The following is a 25,312-nucleotide window of genomic DNA, read 5'->3' as shown; positions in this document are numbered from 1 at the left end:
CGCTGTGTATAAATACTGGAACAAAAGAACTTCCTCAATGCCCGGTGAAACGGCAAATAAATAAACTCACAGATAGCCTTCGAGATCAGAAATGATCAATGTACTGAGAATTTCGATTTTGCCAGATGTGCGCGGTCACATTGTTGATTGGACTTCATACTTTATTTCTCATACCAAGGAATTACTTTGTACACTGGAGTTTCTCAGCACAGGGTAAGATGACTATCATGAGCCTATCAACTTTTTTTGAAGATACATAATGTCTATTGGAATGATGAATATGAATGAATTATCGTACACTCGAATTAATAGAGTTGTTCTGGGACACACAGAGAGAGAGAGAGACATGCTGGAAGTGGAGCAGGTTGAGAGTTAAGGCGGAAAACTCCATCTGGACTTCCTGAGATGGTTTTGATAAAACATTGGTTGCTCTATAGAGTAACGAATCAATGTTCATAGCATGGAAGAATTTCTACAACTTCTGAGGATCTGAATTAGTCAAAATTAATCTAAATTAGATGAAGATTTATGTTGAATGTGGGCTGTTTTGATGAAGACAATTAGAAACAAATTGGGATGATGTTTAGGATCATGATTAAAAAAAAAAAAAAAAAAAGATCTAGCATCTTCTGTTAAATAATGTCAAAAACCAAACGGATTGAAGCTGATATGTGTTCCAAGTCTGACAAAGGAATTTGAGTGTTGGCTTTCAGAAACTTGATTTTAGGAAGATCTGGGCTTTCATAATTGTGTAAATTGTAGTCAAATCGTTTTGGGGTTTTTTGGAGTATTTTGGAGTGAAATAACATGTAGTCGAACTATAATATGTGCTGTAGTGTTTTGCTGAACAAAAGCTCCACGGTGCGTGTAGACTGCGTGCTGGAGCGCCTGTAGAAAGTAGGCACCCTGTTTACAAGAACAGCGGCCTCGTCTATCCACGTGATTGACGATTGACAATGGCGACGCACCAATAAAGGCGTGGGCTTGCGCCGGTGGGCGGGGTCTGTGGCGCCAGCAACGCGCTATATTTGGAAAAAGGGTGACGTCACCTCCAGTGTCTGCCTCCGTCGAGAGGCGGGACGGCCGTGAGGACGCGCGCTTGTCTGTGCATGTCTGTGGAGCGCGCGCGCGCCGGCGGCGGCCCCTGTTTACTCGTTTACTCACCGTCGACCTGCACCGAAACCCAGCTTCAGTGCGATATAACGCTCATCTGACATTTTTAAAGCTATACACTTGTTGTTGTTTTTTCTGATTTAACCACAAAAATCAGTGGGAACCAAATGGCCTTACAAGCATAGGAATACGAGACATTTTTTGACATCTGACTTCATTAATAACAAATGCATCTAAACTAAAAAAAAGTTTGCTTTTTGTGTTGCTGATGCACACAGACATACATTATTATGTAAACCTGTACACTATAATTCATGTAATAATTATCATCCAATCGTGTGGCAGCAGTGCAACGCAATAAAAGGGCAAATACAGGACAGCAGCTTTGGCTTGTATTGCCTCGTTGATGTCAAAAGAGAATGGGTAGACTGGTTTAAGCTGACAGAAAGACTACATTAACTTAGATAACCAAAATCTACAGTCCATATCAAGTTCCATGTTTGTAACTTAGAAAGCATGGTGTCAAAAAGGTGTATAGAAGCTCACCAAAACTTCACAGCTGGAAAAACTGTTGGAAAAACCAAGTCTTTTCTAATGAATCTTGATTTCTGTTGAAGGACATAGATGTTAGGGTTAAGATATGGTCAACAGCATGAATTCATGGACCAAACTAACCTTGTGTTAACAGTCTAAGCTGGTGGGGGTGGTGTAATTGGCTTGGAGAATGCTTTCTTGGCATGCTATGGGCTTCTTAATACCAATCAATAATCGCTCGAATACCACAATCTATTTGACTAATGTTGCTGACCATGTGCATTCCTTTATGGGCACAGTTTGCCAACTTCAAACAGCGACATCCAGCATAAACGTGGACCTAAAAAGTCAGCAGGAATTGCATAATGCCATCAGGTCAATGGGTCCAAATCTCAGAGGAATGTTTCCAGCATCTTGTGGAATCCATGCCATGAAGAATTAAAGCTGTTTTAAAAGTAGAGCCCTACCCAGTATTTGTATAGTGTTTGATGAGTGAATATGGAGAAAAAGAATACATGGCAGCAGTCATACTTGGGAAATCATGAAATACAATACACATTGCTTTTGATTTGTGGCTAACATGCCACAGTGAAAAACAAAACCTTCACTGCATTGCTATTACATCACTTTGGGAAAAAATCAATATGGGGTTGTCTTTTAAGAATTAAATGCTGGTTGCCTGTCAGAAGTGAATATGATCTTCCATTAAAAGCAATCCACATTTCTGTATTTAACTGTGCATTCCTTTTTTGTGAAATACAACACAGAAGCTGCATTGGTTTTGAAAATTGACATCCTACTTAATCAGTATATTTTCCATTATAATATAAAAATGTAAATTCCCACTTAAAGCATACAGCATTGCTGACATTAAGAAATTGGTCTAAGAATGTATTTTTGATCTTAACGGTCATGCAGGTGACTGAACTTGATACGTACTTTATTATTCAAAACAAGGACATCCAGAGTGCAAAAAAAAACCATATGGAATTATATAGTAAACAAAAAAACGTGTTAATTAATAATGAACCCAGAATATGTTTTACATTTTCTATTGTCCACAATAACTACCTTTTGCTTTGATGACAGCTTTATACACTCTTGGTATTCTCTCTTGAGGAGTTCCCAGAGGTGTTTCAGTGCTTTTTGTCAGCTTTTCCTTTACTCTGCAGTCCAACTCATCCCCAAGCATCTCAACTGGATAAAGATCAGGTGATCATGAAGGCCAGGTCATCAGGTGCAGCACTCATTCTTAAACAAATAACTCTAACATAATCTATAGGTGTGTTTGATGTAATTTCCCTCTTGAAAACAAATGAGGGTCCCGCTAAGTGGGATCCCATGTCCGATGGGATGTCACGTTGCTGCAAAATGCTGTGGTAGCCATGCTGATTGAGTATGCCCTCGATTTTGACTAATTCACCAACAATGCCAACAACTCACACCTGCTCCTCCGTGCCTCACAGTGGGAACCACACATTCATGAATTGTCTGTTCACCCTCTGTACACCTAACAAAGACACTGTGGTTAGAACAAAAAATCTAACATTTGGACTTATCAGACCAAAGGGCAGTTTTCCAAAAAAAAATTTTCAAGAGGAAAATTACATCAAACACACCTCTAGATTATGTTAGAGTTATTTGTTTTCACTGATCTAATGACCAGTCCTTTTGTTTCTTAGCCTAGGCAAGTCTCTTCTGCTCGTTGTTCTTCTGAAGTAATGCTTTCTTTGCCGCAATTTGACCATGAAGGCTTGACCTCTCTAAACAGTGGATGTTGAAATATGTCTTGAACTAAATTTGCAGTTTCTGAGGCTGGTAATGTTAATAACCTTATCCTCTGCAGCAGAGGTAACTCTTGGTCTTCCTTTGAGGATTTTGGAGACCGCACTTGCGGATAAATACAAAATTCTTGCGATTTTTTTAACTGACCGACCTTCATTCCTAAAAATAATGATAGACTATATTTTCTTCTGCTTTTCAGAATGTTTCTTGCCATAATATATATTAGTACAGTAGTTGTAATAGTATTGCTAGGTCTATTGACTCTGTAATCACCCTGTAATCACCCTCTGCACATGACAACTGATGGTCTAAAGCACAGAAGAAGGCAAGAAATGTAGTAAATAAACTCATGACAATGCAAGGACCATTCCAGGTGACTACCTTGTGAAACTGATGAGAGAATGCTATGTGTTTGCCTGTCATCAAAGCTGAAGATGGCTACCTTGGACAATCTAAAATATAAAACATTCTGGGTTAACACTTTTTTGTTTACTACACAATTCTGCATATGTTCTATTATAGTTTAGATGTCTTCAGTATTAATGTACAATGTTAAAAATAATAAAACTATAGAAAAAATCTATCTATCTAATATTTTGAGTGGTACTGTGTATACCATATCATACACAATTTCAAGACCACAGTCCACTCTTGTACTTAAAAGAAGACCTTTTGCCCACAATCTAAGCACAATATCAATAATAATGATGCAAAAAAGTTATATAGAAATCTATATAACTAATATTTTAAATGTTTAGACACTAACTTTTTTCTGTTGTCCCTAAAAGAAGCATTTATAACTGTTTTGTGATCCAGGAAATAAACCATAATTGTTTGGAAATAGAGCCAATGCTTGCACGTATGTGCATGCAGGCTTGCACACACACACACACACACACACACACACACACACACACACACACACACACACACACACACACACACACACACACAAACACACACACACACACACACTCTCTCTCTCTCTCTCTATATATATACACAAAGTCACACATACACTTGCACAAACACAAACAAAGCAAAAATGGCCTGAAGCCACTTATTACATTTAGTGTTTCTATCTGGATAGCAGAGGTGTGGTTCAGCTCCAGTTTCAAAACACAGGCCTACACTGAATTTTGTGGAGTAGATAGTGAAAAATTCAGAAACATATCAGAAGGGGCTCTGTGCATTATATAAGGATATTGCGAAAAAGTTTAGTTTTATTTGGAATGTTTGTTTATGCCAAAAAAAGACTAAAACTAATGCTGCTTTCTAGACCGCACTTCCTGATCTTGTTTATCTGTAAACACAGAGGCATTTTTCTTACCCACTGTTGTTGTCCAATGCCACAAATAACAAACCATCACGCACTGTGTCCTGTACATTAAATATCAGCTTAAACAGCTAAACATTAATTTGCACATTTTAAGAGTTATTGGGTGTGGGATTCGTTAGTGATGATCATTAGCTCTTTTCACTATAGGAAACAGTGTGCAGTGAACACGTAAGAAATCAGGTAGATATATCGTGTCAACCAGTGTTGCCAAGTGTTGCATTTATCATCAGATTTGGTGACATCTTTGACCCTATTGAAGAAAATATTATGCCCTGTTTATGTCGGGGATTTGAGATGAAGGTAGATGCAAGTGCAGATATTTATTATTTAAAGTCTAAAACAAACAAAAACATTGTGAAAATAATTGAGTTGTAGGCTGATTTATCTCAAGTTTGTTATCTAGCATACAAGTGTAGATTTATTCACTGATAGAGACTCAAAACACTTTTGTATGTCGCTCTGGACAAAGACATCTGCTAAATGCCATAAATGTAAATGAGGACCATAAATATGAACTGTACATATAAATATGAACAAGCAAAGACTATGAGCGATATGGTGGTACACACGACAACAAAAGTATACGACAACAAAAGCTTGACAATTGATAAGGGAAAACAGGAACCTGTATAGTATTACTAACTAAAGTGAAATGAGACACAGGTAAGATTGCTTATCACAAGCTAGGGCTGAGGAGTAATGTAGTTTTGTGTATCTTTTTGTGCAGCCATGATTTCTGGACAGTCATCCAAGATGGCTTAGTTTCCTAGAGAGCCATGTCTTAGCGCTGCCAGCAGGATGTGATAAGTCCTCCACAGGCAATGAGATGGAGCAATCTCTTCTGTATAACTAAGGGGTGGAGCGATGCCCAAGGCAAAGCACAAAAGCATAATGATGGCCACAATTAAGTCAGCGGCAGGTTCGAAGTCCAAAGTGAAGCTGGGGGCGAGGTTCTTCACAAAGCAATGTCCTACAGGTGCACCATAAAACAGGAGTAGGGTAGTCCTCAGTGAAGTTGGAAGGCAGAGCAAAGTCAGATGTTTAGCTGGATGGCATAATGAAAAATTAGGTGATGCTTATGGTGAGGTCTTAAACCATAAATCACAGGGCAAAGGGGTGCGGGGATAGCCTTCATAGAGTAAAAAAGCAGCTTGATGTCCTCAGGGGAACAAGGAGGCAGAGCGATGTCCCCAGCAGAGTAAGGAAGCAGAATGACATCCTAAGTAGAATCAGAACCAGAAAATTGACATTCTTAGAAGAAAAAGCAGTGACTTTAGATGTGGGGCAAGGAAGAAGAAGCAAATCGAACGTGTAGCATTGGCGATGCCTAAGTTAGAAACCTTCAATTTCCTGAGGTGCACCTGACGGAGCCATTCCTGAGTAGCTTTGACTCCAATCTTCTCTGCTCTATTGCTACCACATCAGGTCAGTTCTTCTCTAGGAGGCTTCTTGGATAGTGGAAAACTCTGGTGCATCCATGTAGGGTAAGTTGTTGTTTAGAGATAAGGGATGAAGGTGCATATTTATTATGTACAGTGTAAACAAACAACCAAAACTGTTTAAGCAAGAACTGTAAACCTGAACAGTGGTTACGAAAAAACAAAGAGACTATGAGGGATACAATGGCACACATGTCAACAAAGGACCACAACAACAAAAGAGACAACGAGACGCTGAAAGACAGGAGCTTATACAGTAGTGTTATTCAAAGTGAAATGAGATGTGAGAATGCTTGAGTGTAGTTTTGTGCTTCGTGGGTGCAATCATGAAATCCTGTCGCTCTCGACTCTCTTCGGTCTATTTAGATCAGTCTGTGGCATCATCAGGAGACCTCTAGCCACTTCTGAAGCTTCTGTTATCTACTTTCTCTGGAAAATACTTGACATCTACAGTGCTTCCTACACAACATTGACTTCACTTGTGTTGTGAAATTACATGTATATTGAGTTTAATTATACATATAGTCTGGTGGCTGTATATATATATATATATATATATATATATATATATATATATATATATATATATATATATATATATATATATATATATATATATATATATAAATATTACACCAATGTCTCATCATCGTGGGGACCAGTCACTTTTAATGATCTCTAAGCAATAATTAACGTTGGCCAATGTCGGCACTATTGGCGCGCCACAGTGGGGGCAGTAAAGAGAAAGGGGGCGGGGCTTGCCTCCGTGCCCATCCAATCAGGTCGCGCGGTGCTGATCGGGCGAGCGCGTCAGCGGCTGTTGTCACGGCCGCCGCAGATTTCGTCCACTTTCTTCAGCATCTCAGGAACCTCCATCACTCTTCTTCTCCCTTTTCTAACATACTGAGATATTTATTTCTCAAAGTACCTTAAGAATTCAGCCCTGATTGGTCTGCTATACATTATATTTGTCACACTAATAATCCCAAGACACAAAGAGAGTGCACGCCATTAATTAATTAATCTCAGTATGGATCTTGTACCGGATCATATTTATTTATTTATTTATTTATTTATTTATTTATTTATTTATTTATTTATTCTTTCTTTCTCTCTCTCTCTCTCTCTCTCTCTCTCTCTCTCTCTCTCTCTCTCTCTCTCTCTCTATCTCTCTCTATTTCTCTCTGGGTTGCTATAACGAAGGTTTCGAGGATGCATCGCATTCAACAAATCAAACGGCGCGCTTTCCACGACGTCACGCCGCGACGCGGCAGGGGCGTGGCTCCGGCAAATTTGAATGAAGAGTGGAGCTTTCGGCGCCATTTTCGACTGAGCAGCGGCGGTGGGAGGAACAGCTGCTGCGGTGCGGCTTTGAGGGCTTTATTATTTTTTATTTTTTTTTTCTCCCCTCCCGAATACGGATTTAAACGTCAGTTGTTTTACATTTTGAGACATAGAAAAAAATCGGGAAAAAATCTATAAAATTCATTACAATTTGCACGGGCTTGTTAACGAGGAGTCACGGTGGAGAGGACAACAAAATATATAAAGAAGCAAGTTCGGAGGGGCGAAGGCAAAGTAACGTCAGCTGAAGTGGAGAGACGAGAGGGATTCGGTGAGCTAGCGACGCTAAATCGTGCCCACGAATGAGAGCCGGTGGTGAAACAGTTTCTTACTGGGGGGAAAAAAAAAAATCTTAAAAAAATTTTTTTTTATAAAAATGGCGGGTTTTTTAGGGAGAGAATGAGCTCGCGCGACGAGGAAAAGCTGTTACGACCGTTTGTCGGTGTCGGTTTGTATTTTTTTTTTTTTTGGCATTTTTTGAACGCGCCCGTTTGAGCGCTATTGGAGAAGCGGAGGCGCCGCCGCAGCCTATCAGCACCCAGAAAACACCACCGGGGATCTCTGTCCAACACTCTCTCCCAACCGATTACCAGAAGAAATCAGCTCCTTTCACATAATTTACAAAGGAAAAATGACAACTTTTTCGACTAAACCGGTGAAAAAGGATTTATATCCCTTTTTTATATTATTTCAACTATAGAAACCTTGTGGATTGTATGTACTGGATTACCAGTACTTTAATCAAATATATATATTTTTTTTATTATTGTTTTTTTTACGAGTCTAATCAAAGATAACTGCCTATATACACATTAATATTTATATACATACATATGTGTGTGTATAGTTAATAATAATAATAATACAGGCAGGCAGTTATCTTGGATTAGCAATGTCAATATGCAACATTTTTAAAGCCTGTTCCACTACCTGACATCTCTCCTGAAACTGTAAGTAAACTGGTTCTATAATTGCACTGGTTGCAAGTGCAGTTCCTTTGCTTGTAGGGAATGAATGGATGATTACCATCTCAGATCGCCCTTGTGATGTGTAGGAGTTTTGTGAAAGATCGTGGTGCTGAATGGGTCTTGGAATGGGCCGGATCTGCTTCAGCTTAAAGGTTGCACCATCAGGGTCAGATCATTCAGTCAGTTTTATCAGCTTCATTACAGATTAAAAAAAAATCCTTCATGAGACAGGTCAGAATCTGATCCCATCTAGGAGTTCCACCAAAAATCTAATCTAAGATGAGCATTACAGTGTAACGACTTCTGTTGGATGTAGAGTTATTTAGACTGAGATGATGATGATGATGAAATTATCCCTGTCCTGCCAACCCATCATATCGCCTCAGGCCCAAAGTTTCCATTATTATTATTTTGTTATAATTTAATTTTGTTTGTCTGAAAATAATAATACACTTGCCTTATAGACTGCTTTATGCTTAACTATGGTGGATTGGATCGCTTGGCTCTTGGGAAGCTGAAGTCACATGCTGAAAGGTCATTACCATGACACTTTGACCTCGTAAGTGATATAACTGTCCATCTTAGGTTTCCCTTCATAGCAAAGAAAAAAACAAGAGAAAACTGAGACTATGTCAATTGATTAATCTCGGATAATAGCGTGCGCTTTATTAGGTTAGGATCATTTTCCTAAAATGCATTTGTCATTAGGATGCAGCAGAGGTTTAGATGAAGTACACTTGGTGCTTTGTATTTCTCACCGAAGGAACTGGAGTTAGAAAATATTTCGAGTTTCCTCTCAGGATTTGGCTCCCTTTTCCCACTTCACTTCAGTATGTGACAACAGGATGCACCAGGACCGAGCAGTTGACGTGTAGAGAAATGGACCGAACCTGTTTTAGACGTCACAAATTGATTCCCTCCAGCAGTCCAGTTAAAGCCGAGGTGTTACTTTTACGTTCAAACTAATTTCTAACGGTGCCGTGTTTGTTTCAGCATCACGAGCCAAGAGTTTGGAGGGGATTTGTTTCCCTCTTTCTCTTCATCTCTAGAACACTGGTGTTGTATGGCTTATGCACCCAACTGCTTTATTGCTTACACATCACCAGCAAGTAAGTGTGTGTAAGCTATTACACATTAGACAACATGTTCAGGGATGTGTTTGTGTTTCATTGCAAGAGTTTTAAACTAATTTTATTTTAGCATTTTATTTGCTGGCAGAGTCAGGGCTTCCTCTTGTGTGTTATTTGGGACCGTAGGGAAACCCCCTCAAGTGAACCACAACCAGCTCTTTCTTTTGCACATTACCTTTTAATCAGCAAGCAAACACACACACACACACACACACACACACACACACACACACACACACACACACACACACACACCCTTTTTCCCCTCTCACTCAGCAACACAGCAATGTTATATCTACATGTCTGTAATACGACATTAGGTTATTACCCATTTCTGTTTGAACCTGAAGTTTTGGCCCAAATGCAGCAAACTCATTTTTTTTTTCTTTTTTTTTTTGCTTATAACTTTTAGTACAAATTAGATGCATATGATTTTATAAATGAAAATCGAGAGCTGTGACCAGTGTTCTGTAGGGTGCATTTAAATAACTGTATTCCCAGATTTGTTTAAAATTTTTTTTTATCATGTTTCCTAAGGTACCAAAATTGGATCGAACATATGCCTCGAATATTATTGACTTGTCCTGCTGTGCAGTTTACACTATGTAGTTTCTGAGATCTTGCTTTCTGTCTTTTCTGACTGAGTGCAGTATAATTTGTTTAAGATATTTTCTTAAACCCTTATTCATGCCTCAGTTTATCTGCAATTTATTGAGTTGAATTTCTACTAAATGCTCCCTGATCATTAGTTTACACCCAGAGTGCATGTGTCGGGTAAATAAGTGGAAATTTTTTTTTTTATTTAGTTCTGTTTTTGCATAATTACAAATGAATAGATAACAATAACAAAGTAATTGAGAAATAAAATAAATGGTGAATTTATTTGTTTCTAATTATAAATTTTTGCAATAAAGCATTTTATAAAAATTTACAGCATTCTATCTGGGAAACTGGTGCACACATGAGTTTAATTGTGGGCACGGATATCTATCTGTCTATTTATCCATCTATTTGGTGAGAAACAATAAGAAGCACGGGATTGTTTTAAAAGATTTATTGCTTCTTTTTTTTTGGTATTCGGTCATATTTGTGGCGGTGCATTTATTTATTTTATTCGAAGTAAGAACAGGACCATGTGTTCCTCTTTCACTTTGGTCAGTCAGGGTTTTGAAACAGATTCTCGATGTGGAGGTGGAAATGACCGTTTAGGTGATTGTTGAGTGGTTTCAAAATAGCACACAGGCCTAATATTCACCATTGTCGGCTTCGCCAATTCCATTCCAGCCCCAGGGATGTTTGGTCCACTTTGTTCGGTTCACAGAGCAGCAATATCATGCTAAGTAATTTGCATGCTATGAAATGGAGAGAGGTGAATTATGTAAAGATTGGGGTATTCTGCAATGCCTAATTGGTGTTATTTTATAGTTCACTAAGGCTTTTGCTTAAATGGTTTACACTACACAGTTTCAGCACCTCTAAGAGGAAGCTGCACAGGACACGCGTGTACCAGTGTTCCTGTGAGTTGCGTGTGCTCTGTATGTTTGGTGAGAAAAGCAGTTTGATTTTTTGGGTTAGATCTTCAGTGGTGCTGTGTGCAAGGGTTAGAGACAATTAGAGAAAGTGAGGTTAGTGTGTGTGTGTGTCTGGGTGTCTGGCTATTCTCAAATGCATGGGTGCTCGCAGGTGTGCTTGGCTGTCTTACTGTCGATCTTGCCTCTACTTTTATTAAGGGTAAATATTTGACTAAAGGTTTGTTGTCTCACTGCATAAATGGTCAGTGTACAAGACATTGTCATGTATGCATATACACATGTATATGAAATAAATGTAAAGGATTAGATCATTGGTATGATTTATTTTGAATCACTTTATTTATTACATTTTGTTTTAACATTTGGTTGGAAAATGTGCTGCTTGGTGAGCTGAGTGACTTGGAAGTGCGGAATACTTACAGGCTTGACAGTACAACTGATGTGTACTAAGTATTGAGAGGGGTGTGTGTGTTTGCTTGCTTTAGTCATAGGGTGCTGACAGGAGGGAAGTTCTGGGTGATGCCCTTTGAACCATAGGTCATTTGGCTTTTAGCTTAACACAAATTGAGGGAGTTTAAATAATTAAGTCAGTCGGGAAAATAAAATTATCCTTTATCTTGTAATGTTTAATTCTATTTTTTCTTAGCAATTTTTTAAATATATATTTATTATAATTGCACTTTTAGCATTGCTTTGGCCTTTCAGATTCTTTCTACCTTTTCCAAATACACCGAATGTAATTTTATCCACACACTAATAATGTACACACTAATGCGTTTACTACAAAATTTGTCAAGTCATTATATTTAAGCAAAATAAGAAAAATGGCTATTAGGTAACAATATAGCATACCTGTAATGATTGTGTGCATATTACTACATGGTGTGTGTTTTAAAATAACAGCACCTGACAGACCAAAGCATTACTGAAGGAGCAAATATTGCATGCACAATATGATTGTGTATAAAGTGAAATGCAGTGGATTTGTTTTAGGTGTAATATAAAACAAAGTTCCATTTATGTCCATGGATCATGTTTGCAAAATTCCAATAAGCAGAAATATGTGGTGGTGGGTTTTTTTTTATTTTTATTTTTTTTTTTATAAATAACTGATCCTTCACTTGTGCTTGTTGGTGGTCTAACATTTTGTTATTGAAGCATGCTGAATTTTTATTAGTTTAATGAAAATGCTATTATACAGGCTTTTTTCCCCTCTTGTGTTTTTAATGTTATATCAAACCCATGTTTTTTTTCCATTTCTTCACAACTCAGACACCGTGAACCCAGTGTTATGAGAGGTTTTGATGTAGAGATTGCATTGATAACAGGAAGCATGCATATATTTTACTTTCAATTTATTTAAAATAAATACTTTGTGCATTACTTGGTTTAGCAGTAAAATCAGTAACTGAGCTGTACTTTCTGTCAATAATAAAAATAATAAGCTAAATAAAAAATGCTTCAAGAATATAAAACACCTATTAAAGTATTTACTGTAATACATTTTGCTGTACTTTAGTCTATATAGTAAAATATCTTGATTTATAGCTATAATTTGATATTTTCTGATTTTTTGTGTGTGTGTGTGTGTGTGTGTGTGTGTGTGTGTGTGTGTGTGTGTGTGTGTGTGTGTGTGTGTGTGTGTGTGTGTGTGTGTGTGTGTGTGTGTGTGTGTGTGTGTGTGTGTGTGTGTGTGTGTGTGTGTGTGTGTGTGTGTGTGAGAAATGATGAACTGCCCCACTGCAAAAAGACTCCCTGCTCTTTTGCAGCAATGAACAAATTACATTAAAAGAAAGAAAGTGTTTCCGACTAACCACATTTAAAAACAACAACAAAAAAGTGATTACAGGGCCATAAAGAAGCATTACTTTGCTTAAACAATTTCAGGCTTTTAAAATATTTGTATTATAATTTTATTGTGCATTTGCTGTTTGTTTCTAGAGTTTGAGCTCAAACCACAGCCGGTTGGAATTCCCTCATTATGGAAATGTTTCTGGGTGAAGTTGTTCTATAGTAAAAGTGGGAAACCCGAATATACAACTGAATTTAGAATGCAAAAGTTGATTGTGAGTGGTTGAGAGAGAGAACATTAACTCCAGAAACTTAATTAAATGCTTCTTTAGTATAAACACCACCATGATCAGGCTTCTGCTGTAGTACTTTTTCTCCATCCTGAGGTTTTAATACTGTTGTAATGCTGTTAACAGATTTTGTTCACTGATGTGATTTAAGCACTGTGCTGTGACTGTATAGTTGAAGTTTGTGCACACTTTTTATTTTATTATTTTTCTTTGAACTGCCGTCAGGTAATTGTGTGGAGAAATTTAGTGTCACACTTTATAACTTTTCAAACTTGCCTGTGTATTGATACGATCCGAAACACTATTTGTCTAGCTTACCTTCTCTACCTTGTATTATGCAACCACATTTCTTGTGGTTAAGATTTAAATACTGGGTGGTTATTTACATTTATGATATTTTGCATATGCATTTATCCAGAGCAACTTACAATGATCTAATTTATATAGCTGAGCAGTTGAGGTTTAAGGGCCTTTCTTAAGGGCCCAGTAGTGGCATATTGGTGCTGAGATTTAAACCTCTCAATGGCTCAACCACTGAGCCACCACTTTCTCATATTATGATTCATTTGGTTTGTATCATAAGCAGACCATGTTCGTCATTGCTGAAGATTATTTTACAGTCATAATGTACAAAAATCACTGAGACAGAAATGCTGACAGAGGTCAGCATTTTGTTAAACAGCAGCACAGGCAGGAATTAGCAAGATGTCGTATATCGATGCAGATTTACTATTAACTGCTCACCAGGCCAAGCAAGCAAACCCTTTCTTTCTTTTTTAAGAGTGGGTGGTCACTAAATACAAAAAACTGATGTGTATGATGTCAACTTACAATTGTGAATAATACGATTGTTTTTAATTACCCAAAATAATTAGAAGTATTTTATTATTAATAAAAGGGATGAATATTAGTATAAGGAAAGTCGAAAAACATGCAACCAGCAACATTTCTTGGAAGCACGTGCACGGGTTTAACTGCAAAAAAACAAAACACACAAAAAAAAACCCTTTGGATACTATAATGCGGTATAATCCAAAGCTGTGTGATTCTTGTTGCTTTTAGATTAAGTGTATCTGTGTGTATCAAGTGTATTTATCCCAGCAAATTTAATTAGGCTGTGTTGAACATGGCTAGGGCAACAATGTTGGATGAGGGTGATCAGGTGTGCTACACTGTTACACTGATAAGGAAGATCAGTAATAAATAAGTGATTGGTGTCAATGGAAGGGCGTCGATGCTGGTATAGTGATTCGTCTACAGGAAAAGGATTTCAGATTTTTGTTGGTCAAGTTGTGTCTGGTTGATCAGCCAGGCTTGGGTGTTTGTTGAAGATGGTGCTATGCTTTTATCCTGGTCCTCGGCAGAGTTGAGCCATTCTCCATATGGTACAGTGTGGTGTCTGAGTGCTGCAGATCGACATGCTGTTAAAAATACAGATTTGTGCTCTGTTATTCTAATAATTGCAAAGAAACAATAGTGCACATGCTGACTGTGTATATACTTTTTTTCCCACAAGCATTAATTGTATTTAAAAATTGTCCAAAATCTGAACAGAAATATTAAATGAACTACTAAATGAATATACACATAATGTACATGCAGGTGTTAGAGATGAATATTGATGTACTTATTCAAGGATTTTTCTCTCCTGCGTTCCAGATGGAGTTCTGGATTCCTGTGAGGAAGCAAAAAAGTAGGAGCGAACAAGAACAGGGGAGCCTTCGTCTTTCAAGCTGTGTGTGTGTGTGTGTGTGTGTGTGTGTGTGTGTGTGTGTGTGTGTGTGTGTGTGTGTGTGTGTGTGTGTGTGTGTGTGTGTGTGTGTGTGTGTGTGAGATGCACTTCAGGTGGTGGTGTAGCAGCACAGAATGGTTTGTGGTGATAAAGAGATGCAGGCCGTACTGTGCTGCAGCATCAGTGCCTCGGACATACACTGCACGCGTGGGCGTGTGCAAGAGTGTGTTGTCTTGCTTTAGCAGCATGTAAATATTGGAGTTACACCATGACAGATGTCTCCAGTATGCTCGTGCTGCTGAAGCAAGAAGTCACCAAGCGGCACGACGTCTTTGTCCTGACTACAGTGTATTAAACAGTGTAACTTTGGCTGACTCACCGCTATTAAAGTTCTTCAGTCTGCCCATCAGCTTCTTCAGCACTGATCACTAATCAAAGGTAAAATAAAAAAGAGAGAGAGAGAAAGTAATGGGATGGATTTTGTTTGCTTTGCAAAATTTTTCTTTTAAAAGCTTGGCTCCTTGTTTTTTTTTTTTTTCCTTTTCAATGTAATGTTATTTTTTATTTATCCCATTAAAAGCTTTCTTAAAACCTCTGGTGTTTCCACGAAGTATTGTTTTTAAATCTTTTGCATTTACTTATAATATAAATAACAGTTTAAATGCTTTTTCCTGCATGTCTATTGGCCGCGTTTTACATAATAGATACATAATTAAGGGCTTAATTACTTTGTCAACCGGAGGGGAAAAAAAAACGGACCGATAAACCGATCGAATGTTTTCAGACTTTTAGAGAAAATTCGTAAAAACCTGTTATATCGCATTTACAGTTGTTTTTTGTACACGCATACCTCTTTAATATTGGCGGAATTTGTCGCACTTCCTTTCGCACCAATTTATAAAAGCTAAACTTTTTATAAATATTTTCATATACGTTGTGTGATGAATGTTTTACCACCTCGCATATTAATGCGCTCCCGATTTTCTTAATTACACAGATAGATAGATAGATAGATAGATAGATAGATAGATAGATAGATAGATAGATAGATAGATAGATAGATAGATAGATAGATAGATAGATGAGAAAAGGAAATCGGTACAGTATTTCAGGGGGAGATTGTGTTGGTTACTCAGCTGAAAGTTGTGTTTAATAAGTTTTCCAGTTCGTCACGAAAATCTTACAACGCGATTTATGACAACAATAAATACACACGCGCAGTGTTAATCTGATTCATTAGTCTGTTCATTTCGAGAATTATTTGCATTTTAATTTCTGAACAATTTAATAGTTTCGGGAATTTATCGTTTTATTTTTTTAATACTGTGTTTACAATCAATTTCATCAGTTTTTTTTTTATTATAAATTACTGCAATAACATAATTATCCTGATATTTATTGGTCACATATTTTACAATTATTTAAAATAAATATCCGATTAGGTTAAACACTTTCGTTAAAGATTTTCTCACCATCACCAATGCAAACATACATAAAGTGTTTTGCTATTATTATTATTATTATTATTATTATTATTGTGTCGTGGTTATTATACTAACAGAAACGGGGTAAAACATTTAAACGCGCCGCGGTCACTGAGTGGAATAAAGCAGCGGTAGACAGACTGAACTTTTTATACAGCTGTTTAGATTACTGATAGTAAACATGCACCTATGATGCAAAATATATAACAAAGCAAATATAGGTTTTAAATTCTAGCTTTATTTTTTTCCTTTCCAGCCTTTTAAAATATCTTGCTGTAACAGGGCGTGGACTCGTGTTCATGCGAACAATTCAAGTGTATTAAAAGTGTAAAAAAAAATGTATACACTACACATTATATATTGAAATTATTTCAAATAAGCGGTTTACATTTTTTTACAGACTCTATATCCCCCGGATTTAGCGAATATTTGATAATAAAAAAAAGGTCGCACTCGCCCATGGGCTGCGTGGGATTTGTTCCTTCTCAGCACATGATATTAATTAACTATTAATTTCTCTCTGACCCAATATTATATACCCGAGTGATATTATATTACTGTGTGTCGGCTGTGCAGTAAAATGTCTGGGGAGTTGCACGTGAAAATCAAGATTATAGATATATTTACATTATTGCTTTTAGTGCATCAAAATGATCATTATTATTATACATTTGTTATATTATTTAAAATAAATTGCGTGGTGTTTTTTTTTTTTTATTAGGATAGACGTGTTTTATACATACTATATATTGTAGATTTTATACATACTATATATTGTAGATTTGATGCACACGAACACTTTCTGTACTGAGGAGGGAAAAAAATATGGCTGTTGATTTTTCTTCAACGATTTGTACGGCATGGTGCAGTGTGTAATCAATCATAGTGTTATTAAAGTCTGAAACTTGTTATATTAATATATAATTTATTTGAATAACTTTGATCAAGTCTCTGATCATTTTGTATATATGTGTATATATATATATATATATATATATATATATATAAATATATATATATGTATGTATGTGTATATATATAAATATATATATGTATGTATGTGTATATATATATATATATATATATATATATATATATATATATATATATATATATCTCCGCTATTTTATGATATATGATTTTATGATTCTATTATATATTTAAGCTAAACCGAAATAAGCACTGAAAGACTTTATCAAGTTCTGGTGTTCGTCCACCAGATTTAACGTTTAACATATGGCACATCAGGCATAATTTCTATTTTCTAATTTATTTGAAGACTTTTGGAAACAATCCAAAACGAATTGAGCATGAAGTGTGAACTCTTTACGATGCACAGTCAGATCTCAGTGCAAATGCATTAGTGTGTACATGGCTATTTAGGTTTATTATTATAGAGGTTTATTATTGCGCTTAAAAAACAATACAATTGTTATAAATAATAATAATAATAATAGTAATAATAATAAGTAAAGAGCGCGTGCACGGAGGAGGTTCCCTCTCTCAGCTGGGTGACGCGCTCAGTCACTGCCTTTCTGTCTTCCATTCATCCAGCGTTATATAACGTGTATTTTTTATAAACTAGGCTGTTGGGGTGGGGGGACAACTAATGTCAGTTTTCATGCAGAAATTGCCTAGCAACTGTCGGCTAAATATATACTGCGTGTGCATGACTTGGTTGAACCGACCGAGTGGGGGCGATGACGTCACGGGGCTTATTTACTGGAGGATTTAACTTGAAATGGAGAATGGGAGGATTCTCCCACATCATCACCCCCAGGTTTTTTTTTATTATTATTATTATTTTCTTTGTAGGTCTATACACAGCAGGTTTTTTTTGAGCACCTTCAAGTAAATTGGATGAACCCCCTGGTGCAGAAATAGCACAAAGCCAAAAAAAAAAAAAAACCCCTACTATTATTTTACCCATTACACCCACATCCCCCAACGTAAGCATTTTGGGAAAGGATATAATAGATCATAAGTTATAATCCGCAGTTATTATTGCACTTTCTTTTTATTAGTATTGCATTTTTTTCTACAGAAGTGATACTCCCCATAAAGTATAACAACATGGTCTTAATGTGATTCTCTATTGCATCCTTACATCCTAGATCTTTATTTCAACTGAAAAATAGGTCTAATATAATGTGATTATCTGTCAATGGCGATAGATAGATAGATAGATAGATAGATAGATAGATAGATAGATAGATAGATAGATAGATAGATAGATAGATAGATAGATATTATTTATTAAATTAATGAAGCCATTGACAGATGAATGAACGATAGATGTTGCGCATATCCTCCCCCCCCCCCCCCCCCCCCCCTCTCTCTCTCTCTCTCTCTCTCTCTCTCTCTCTCTCTCTCTCTCTCTCTCTCATATATATATATATATATATATATATATAAAGCAAAGAAAGTTTAACAAGCTGGACCTAATGTGCCTCTGTCGCACCACAGCTTTACATTACAGATGCTATTTAATGGAAAAATAGCGAGAGAGAGAGAGAGAGAGAGAGAGAGAGAGAGAGAGAGAGAGAGATGCGTAACATCTATCTATCTTCCATCTGTTAATGGCTTCATTTAGATAGTAGAAGTATCTATCTATCTATCTATCTATCTATCTATCTATCTATCTATCTATCTATCTATCTATCTATCTATCTATCTATCTATCTATCTATCTATCTATCTATCTATCTATCGTAGCCATTGACAGATGGACACATTCTATTAGACCTATTTTAACATTTATTCTTGAGTTCCCTGTTTTTGTATATAAAATACACCACAAATAATAAAAAAGCCCGTATGTTCCTGGAAAGTAAAAATAATCTGGTCTAGAGGAAAGAAGAAGTGTGTGGTGTGGATGAGGCTGAGGGGAACCCAGGAACTGAGTGTGAGAGAACATCGGTACTGCTGTAAATTCTTTACAAGAAGTTTGGGGGTGGGGAAACCTGTTTACTAATCCTCATGCTTTACGATGACCAAAGCAAATAATGTGCTAAAATTATCTTCAGTTTTAGTATTAATCAACTCTGAAACCCTCGTCCATACGTATTTCTCAGTTAACTGCAATAACTAGCAATTCTATCCAAGCTGACTGTCTGTCTGAGCGGTGAAAGAAAATAATGCACATAAGAAAATAAATACTGCACACAAAAACGCAGGAGAAATACTTAGGCTTTGTATTTCAGCGTAAAGGTATGTTATAAAAGCATCCGTTATCCGGTCACCTCTCAGCCGGCACATAAGAAAAGTCCACCGGGTAGAGTACAAAACCCCCCAAAAGATCAGCTGATGAACTCTGACGTGGTGTCAATGAGCTCGGTAACGCAGTTCCTGCAGAGCTCGGTGAGGAGCGCGCACACTCCCGTCACCTCACGCCAGCAACGCGAGAGCCACCGGAGCATCTCCGCGGGAGCGGGCACGGAGACGCGAGTGAGCGCGGACACCGGTTTGGCGGAGAAACCCGCGGAGACCCAGTCCATAGGGAGGCACAGGGACAGGGACAGGCACAGGCACAGCAGCGCGGCGGAGCCCCACAATATCCGCGACAGGCGCGCGGGGACGCCGCGGGACGCCGGCGAGCGGAGAGCGCCGCCCTCGTGCGGAGCGCGCAGCGCGTCCAGGTCTCCCAGACGCACGCGGTCCCACTCGTGCACGTCGAAGCTGGGCACGAGCGCGGCGACGTCCACGTCGGCGCGCGCGGGCAGCGGCGTCTCGCGCACGGCGCGCACTCTCTCGCGGAAGTCCTGCATGCACTGCAGGAAGGAGAGCGGCTCGGTGAGCGCGCGGAAAGACTCGGCGAGGCGCAGCGCGCGCTGCTGCTCCTCCAGCGACGAGCGGAGCTGGTTGATCTCCGGATCGAAGGTCTGCATCACCGCGAGCTTCAGAGCTTCGAAATCCGAGAGGATCTCGCTGCGCTTGTGCTCGAGCGCGCGGAGCAGCTTGTCGAAGTACTCCGCCACCCGGTCCAGGTCGCGCGAGGCCATCTGCAGCGCTTTCTTCTTCGCCCCCTCGAGCGCCTCCAGGCACGAGAGCACCTCGGCGCCTTTCCAGCTCTCCACGGAGCGAAGCAGCTCGTCGAAGGCGACCTTTTCACGCTCGTACGCCTCCTCAAGCGCGCAGAACTTGTGCCCTTTGTGCTCCCCAGTAGTGGCACAAAAGCCGCATATGAGCTTTAGGTCGGTGGCGCAGAAGATGTTCAGGGGCTGCCCGCTGTGCGCGCGGCACTGAGACATCCTCGGGCTCGCACGGATCTTGTTGAACTTCTCCACGATGCTGCGCAAAGAGTAGTTCACCTGCAGGCTCGAGACGCCGTTGTGCGCGGTCTCCTTTCGACACGTCGGACATTTGAACGGAGGTCTCCACAATGGGCTTCGGTTGTCGTCCAGGATGCCCTCCAGGCACCTTCTGCAAAAACTGTGCGAGCACGGCAGCACACGAGGGTCCTCGAAGAGAGAGCAGCATATCGGGCATGTCAGGTCCTCCTCCAGAAGATCCATCCCGAGCTGGAATGAAAGATCAACATGAAAAGCGGGTCAGCGACAAATCGATCCCAATCATGCATGACTTTCATTCCACAGATGAAACCTAGCTGACCTACTGCAGATCACTTTTGAGCATTCTGAACTCCAGACCCCCCCACAATAACAACAAACAAACAAAAAAGATGGCATGTGATTAGATTGTGTCTGTAAATATGTTTCTCCATGCAGAATGTTGGAGACGAAAAAAAAAAAAAAAACAGAAAAAACACTATTCAGTGCATAAGATTGAGATGAACTTCTCTATGAAACATCTGAGTGAGGTTCCCGCCGAGTGAATTGGGTTGATCAGTGAGTCTTTCCTGCATGTAGTTACGTGTGATGACTACAGGAACGAGGCTCCATCCGGTCCAAAGTCTAATGCGCCCTGACTGACACTTCGCCTGGAAATATCCAAGAACCGCATCATGTCTGCTGGTCTCACGATTTTCCTTTTTCAGGATGCTCAGAGACAGAAAGAGAGTGGGAGAGGGGAGAGAGAGAGAGTGCTGCCGATAAGGTAGCAACTGATGACAGGCATGGAGGAAAACGTCAGCAACTGGACCAAAACACAGACACACACACACACACACACACACACACACACACACACACACACACACACACACACACACACACACACACACACACACACAACACACACTCTCTGAACCCGACTGTTTTTACTGCAGTGCGCGACGCAATTGTGGCGCTTGTTGCTGTGCAGACTTCGACTGCTCTTTCCATCTGAGGAAACTTTAACCGTTTCAGGTCTAGACACCAAATCCAGAGTGTTCAAGCATGCATTAGTTCACCTGATGATCAAATGTATAACAGGTACAGATGCAGCATCATTTAGAAGCTTTGAGAAACTTTTACTAATAGTTTCAGTCATAATGTAAGTGCAATGGCATCACCTCCTGGTACAAGTCTTTTCCCCACAGGATTCCTACTTGGGGTGTGTGGGTGGAGGAGTGGGTGGTGTTGGCTGGGGGGGTTGTTGCTATGCAAGAAAAAAATAAAAAATAAAACTCACAAAGTGAGATATAACCCTCCACTCACCCTCCATTCACTCATCAGATATTTACAATACACGTGTTTTGAGCGAGGTTTTGAGATCATCTGCTGCGCGCTTATAGAACAGATCGAGTGGTTAATTCATCATCATAACTATCATCATCATCATCATCATCAACTCGGTTATTTTGATTCCTCCAACTTCTGCATCATGGTGCTGAAAGAGCCATCCATCCCTCCATACATCCCTACAGCCAGCCAGCCACCCATCCCTCCATCCAGCCAGCCACCCATCCCTCCATCCATCCCTACAGCCAGCCAGCCATCCATCCCTCCATCCATCTATACAGTCATCCATCCATCCCTCCATCCAGCCAGCCATCGCGCTGTGTGTCGGGAGCGCTTGCGCGTCGCGCGACGTCTGTCCGTCCAATAGCCGACGTGTCACGTGCTTTCTGACCTCCTTATGTTTCCTTTTTCCTTCCTCCTGTCTCCAAGCCGCCGACGAGAGCTCGCGCGCGCTCCGAGCCGAACGACACGCCCCCCCCCTGATTGGACGACCCGCAGAGCAACTGTGATGTAACACTCAGGGGTCGGTCACAGTCGGTGCTCTCAAACATCTCCCCCCTCCAACCTTTTCTCCTAAAAGACTTCCGTGACGCGTTCAATCGCACTTCCGGTTTTGTTTCTAAGATTGAAGCCGACATGGCCGCAGTGTTTACGTGCTGCATGGGCTGCTGTTGTGCTGCTGGAGGATCCGATCATAAAGCTTTGAAAGAAATGTCCACCGTTCAGCTCATGAGTTGGAACGGTGACCGGTTTACCGACTATCATGGCGAACAGTAATCATATCAGACCAGACGCCATCCCGTGCTCGAAGTTTAAACCGTGCATGTAAGATCTTATGTCTCTAATCCACTACACGCGAGACGGTAGAACACGCTGTGATGAGATACATACCCGGTGAAAGTGTGTGCTGATGTATGAGCTCGGCGCTGGGGTGTGTGTGTGTGTGTGTGTGTTGCTCCTGCAGGCGCGGATGTGGTGGTGGTGAAAAGCGGAAGGCGGATCTGTGGGAGTGGAGTTTGTCTCGCCAACGCCCCTCTCCACAAGAACAAGAGCTACTTCGAGTTCAGGGTCCAGTCCACGGGTGAGTTCATCAGGGACACCGAAAGCTCAATAATTTCACTGAAGCATAGACAGTGCAGTACAATGTGCATTCTTCTCAGATAAAATGACCATCATGCCAGCCCTGGCTTTAATCTATGCGTCTGTCTGTCCGTCCGTCTTGTCTTGTCCTGTCCTGTCCTGTCCTGTCCTGTCTTTTCTTGTCTTGTCGATTTCTATAGCGCTTTTCACAACAGACATTGTCTCAAAGCAGCTTTTCAGAATTTAACAGTTAAGGTGAATGATGTGTATTTATCCCTGATGAGCGGTTATGGAGACTGTGACCAGGAAAAACTCCCTTAGATGTTATGAGGAAGAAACATTGAGAGGAACCAGACTCAAAAGGGGAACCCATCCTTATTTGTGTGACATCAAGTGTGTGATTATAGTCTTTAAACAATACAGAACACTGGAGAGTGAGAACTAACATGAGCACTGGAGTGTAAGATATCTATCTATCTATCTATCCATCTATCTATCTATCTATCTATCTATCTATCTGTCTGTCTGTCTGTCTGTCTGTCTGGTCTATTCTAATATAATATAATGATCTAGATAAGAATAAACACTCTGGTCTTTGTAAAACAAGTATTTTTGTTATTCTGTGTAATTTATCACTGTAACCTTGCAAGAAATTAAAACCCTATAAACTATGGTATTACAGTTTTTCTCAGCTGCTTTGGAGCATTTCTCGAATCATCCTTAATATTTGCAAACCAGTAAATGCATTTCTCAAAACAATTTGGATTTCTAGCCTTTACTTTTCTCAAAATCCTTAGTTCATCTTTCAAAAGTAAGTAATTAACATCTCATTGCCATCAGAATGAAAAGTCCCTTTGTCATTGTTCACAAACAAGATCATCAGAATGTTCAGGCATGTTGTCCGTGTTGATGCTGCACAGTTTCAGGATTCCTTGATAAACTACGGTTTGGATTATAGTGATTGAAAATGCACAAAATTTGAATTCCTTCTGTTTGGCATCAACGAATTTCAGCAGCACAAATTCGTTTATTTGATTGCATATTTTATTTATATTGATTGCAAGAGACCGGGCAGGATTCATACTTTTACTGTACTATACATGTGTTCGTTTGTTTCTTGGTTGTTCATCCATTTTCAGAAATTGTAATTCTGTGTTTTGCTCTGTCTGTACACACTCTTTAATTGAAGGTTCACAAGATTCACCTTTGACCTGTTTTAGAGAACTGGTTGATCATTGGTTTATCTGCCGTTCACTCGCCTTCATTAGTGACATTCAAGATTCATCTGCACAATTTATCAATTCAACACATTTACCAAAGAAATAAGTTCAATAGAAATTTTAGATGACAGATGACCACAACTGGTTCAACCATTTTGCATTCGATGACTTTGATACAATAAACTGATGCTGTGGGTTGAGACCATTCAGGTGAAACCAGTTTAATATATTTTGATCAACATGAACATAAACAACTGATAATATAGAAAACAGCAGACGATTGTACAAAATCGATTAAATGACATAACAAAGCATTCGCAATTTGATCACAGCAACAAGAGATGTTCTGATGATGAACACAAGTGACTAAATGATGTGGAGGTTGAACAAGAAGTTTTGAGTTCTGATCTGAGAAACGCTCCAAAGCAACTGAGAAAAACTGTAATAATGTAAGATTAGTTTTTTAGAAATGGTTGATTTCCTGAGATCTTCCCCAGAACAGTCTGTAGATCAGGGGTCACCAACCTTTTTGAAACTGAGAGCTACTTCTTGGGTACCGATTAATGTGAAAGGCTACCAGTTCGATACACACAGTTTCCAGTTTGATCTGAAATAACAAATTTGCTCAATTTACCTTTTTCTTATATGTTAATATTAATAATTAATGATATTCATCTATGTGAAGACACTGATCATGGTAATGATTTCTCATAATAATTATCAACAATGATTTAAGTAGGAAACAGCTATTTTTAGAAAAGGCCCACGGGCTACTCATGTGGTCCCACGGGCACCATGCTGGTGACCCCTGATGTAGAGTGTAGACAGATTGAAAAAGAAAAAAAAATATTTAGTGATCAGCAGGTCTACAGGTGGACATGCTTTATTGATGTGAGAGCTCAGATGAGAA

At 39.2% G+C, this 25,312-nt stretch overlaps 1 protein-coding gene and 2 long non-coding RNA genes across 10 annotated transcripts; 1 reads left to right on the top strand and 2 right to left on the bottom strand.

The window, feature by feature from the left end:
- LOC310723776 lies at positions 1-16,010 on the top strand. The gene is made up of 3 exons (XR_014532757.1): positions 1-213; positions 7,414-8,209; positions 14,925-16,010. It is a non-coding gene; the product is annotated as an uncharacterized lncRNA (long non-coding RNA).
- Positions 10,734-14,999, bottom strand: LOC310723804. The gene is made up of 2 exons (XR_014532785.1): positions 14,893-14,999; positions 10,734-14,686 (listed from the first exon to the last, which is right to left on the bottom strand). It is a non-coding gene; the product is annotated as an uncharacterized lncRNA (long non-coding RNA).
- Positions 16,011-19,108: 3,098 nt separating the features above from the next.
- trim13 (tripartite motif containing 13) lies at positions 19,109-23,205 on the bottom strand. 8 transcript variants are annotated; one of them, XM_083537093.1, is made up of 3 exons: positions 22,346-22,478; positions 21,934-22,281; positions 19,109-21,001 (listed from the first exon to the last, which is right to left on the bottom strand). In XM_083537093.1, the coding sequence occupies exon 3, from the start codon at positions 20,993-20,995 to the stop codon at positions 19,781-19,783; it is 1,215 nt and encodes a 404-aa protein (XP_083393219.1). In that variant the 5' UTR covers positions 20,996-21,001; positions 21,934-22,281; positions 22,346-22,478; the 3' UTR covers positions 19,109-19,780. The 8 variants fall into 8 exon arrangements, with proteins under 8 accessions (XP_083393219.1, XP_083393218.1, XP_083393220.1 ...); XM_083537092.1 differs by having other exon boundaries at positions 22,079-22,281; XM_083537094.1 differs by having other exon boundaries at positions 22,382-22,478.
- Between the last annotated feature and the right edge of the window lie 2,107 nt (positions 23,206-25,312).

Source organism: Silurus aristotelis, assembly GCF_946808225.1.
Source record: "Silurus aristotelis genome assembly, chromosome: 3".
Taxonomy (NCBI): domain Eukaryota; kingdom Metazoa; phylum Chordata; class Actinopteri; order Siluriformes; family Siluridae; genus Silurus; species Silurus aristotelis.
The sequence above is the reverse complement of the archived record's forward strand: the minus strand, read 5'-3'. Positions and strand labels throughout refer to the sequence as shown.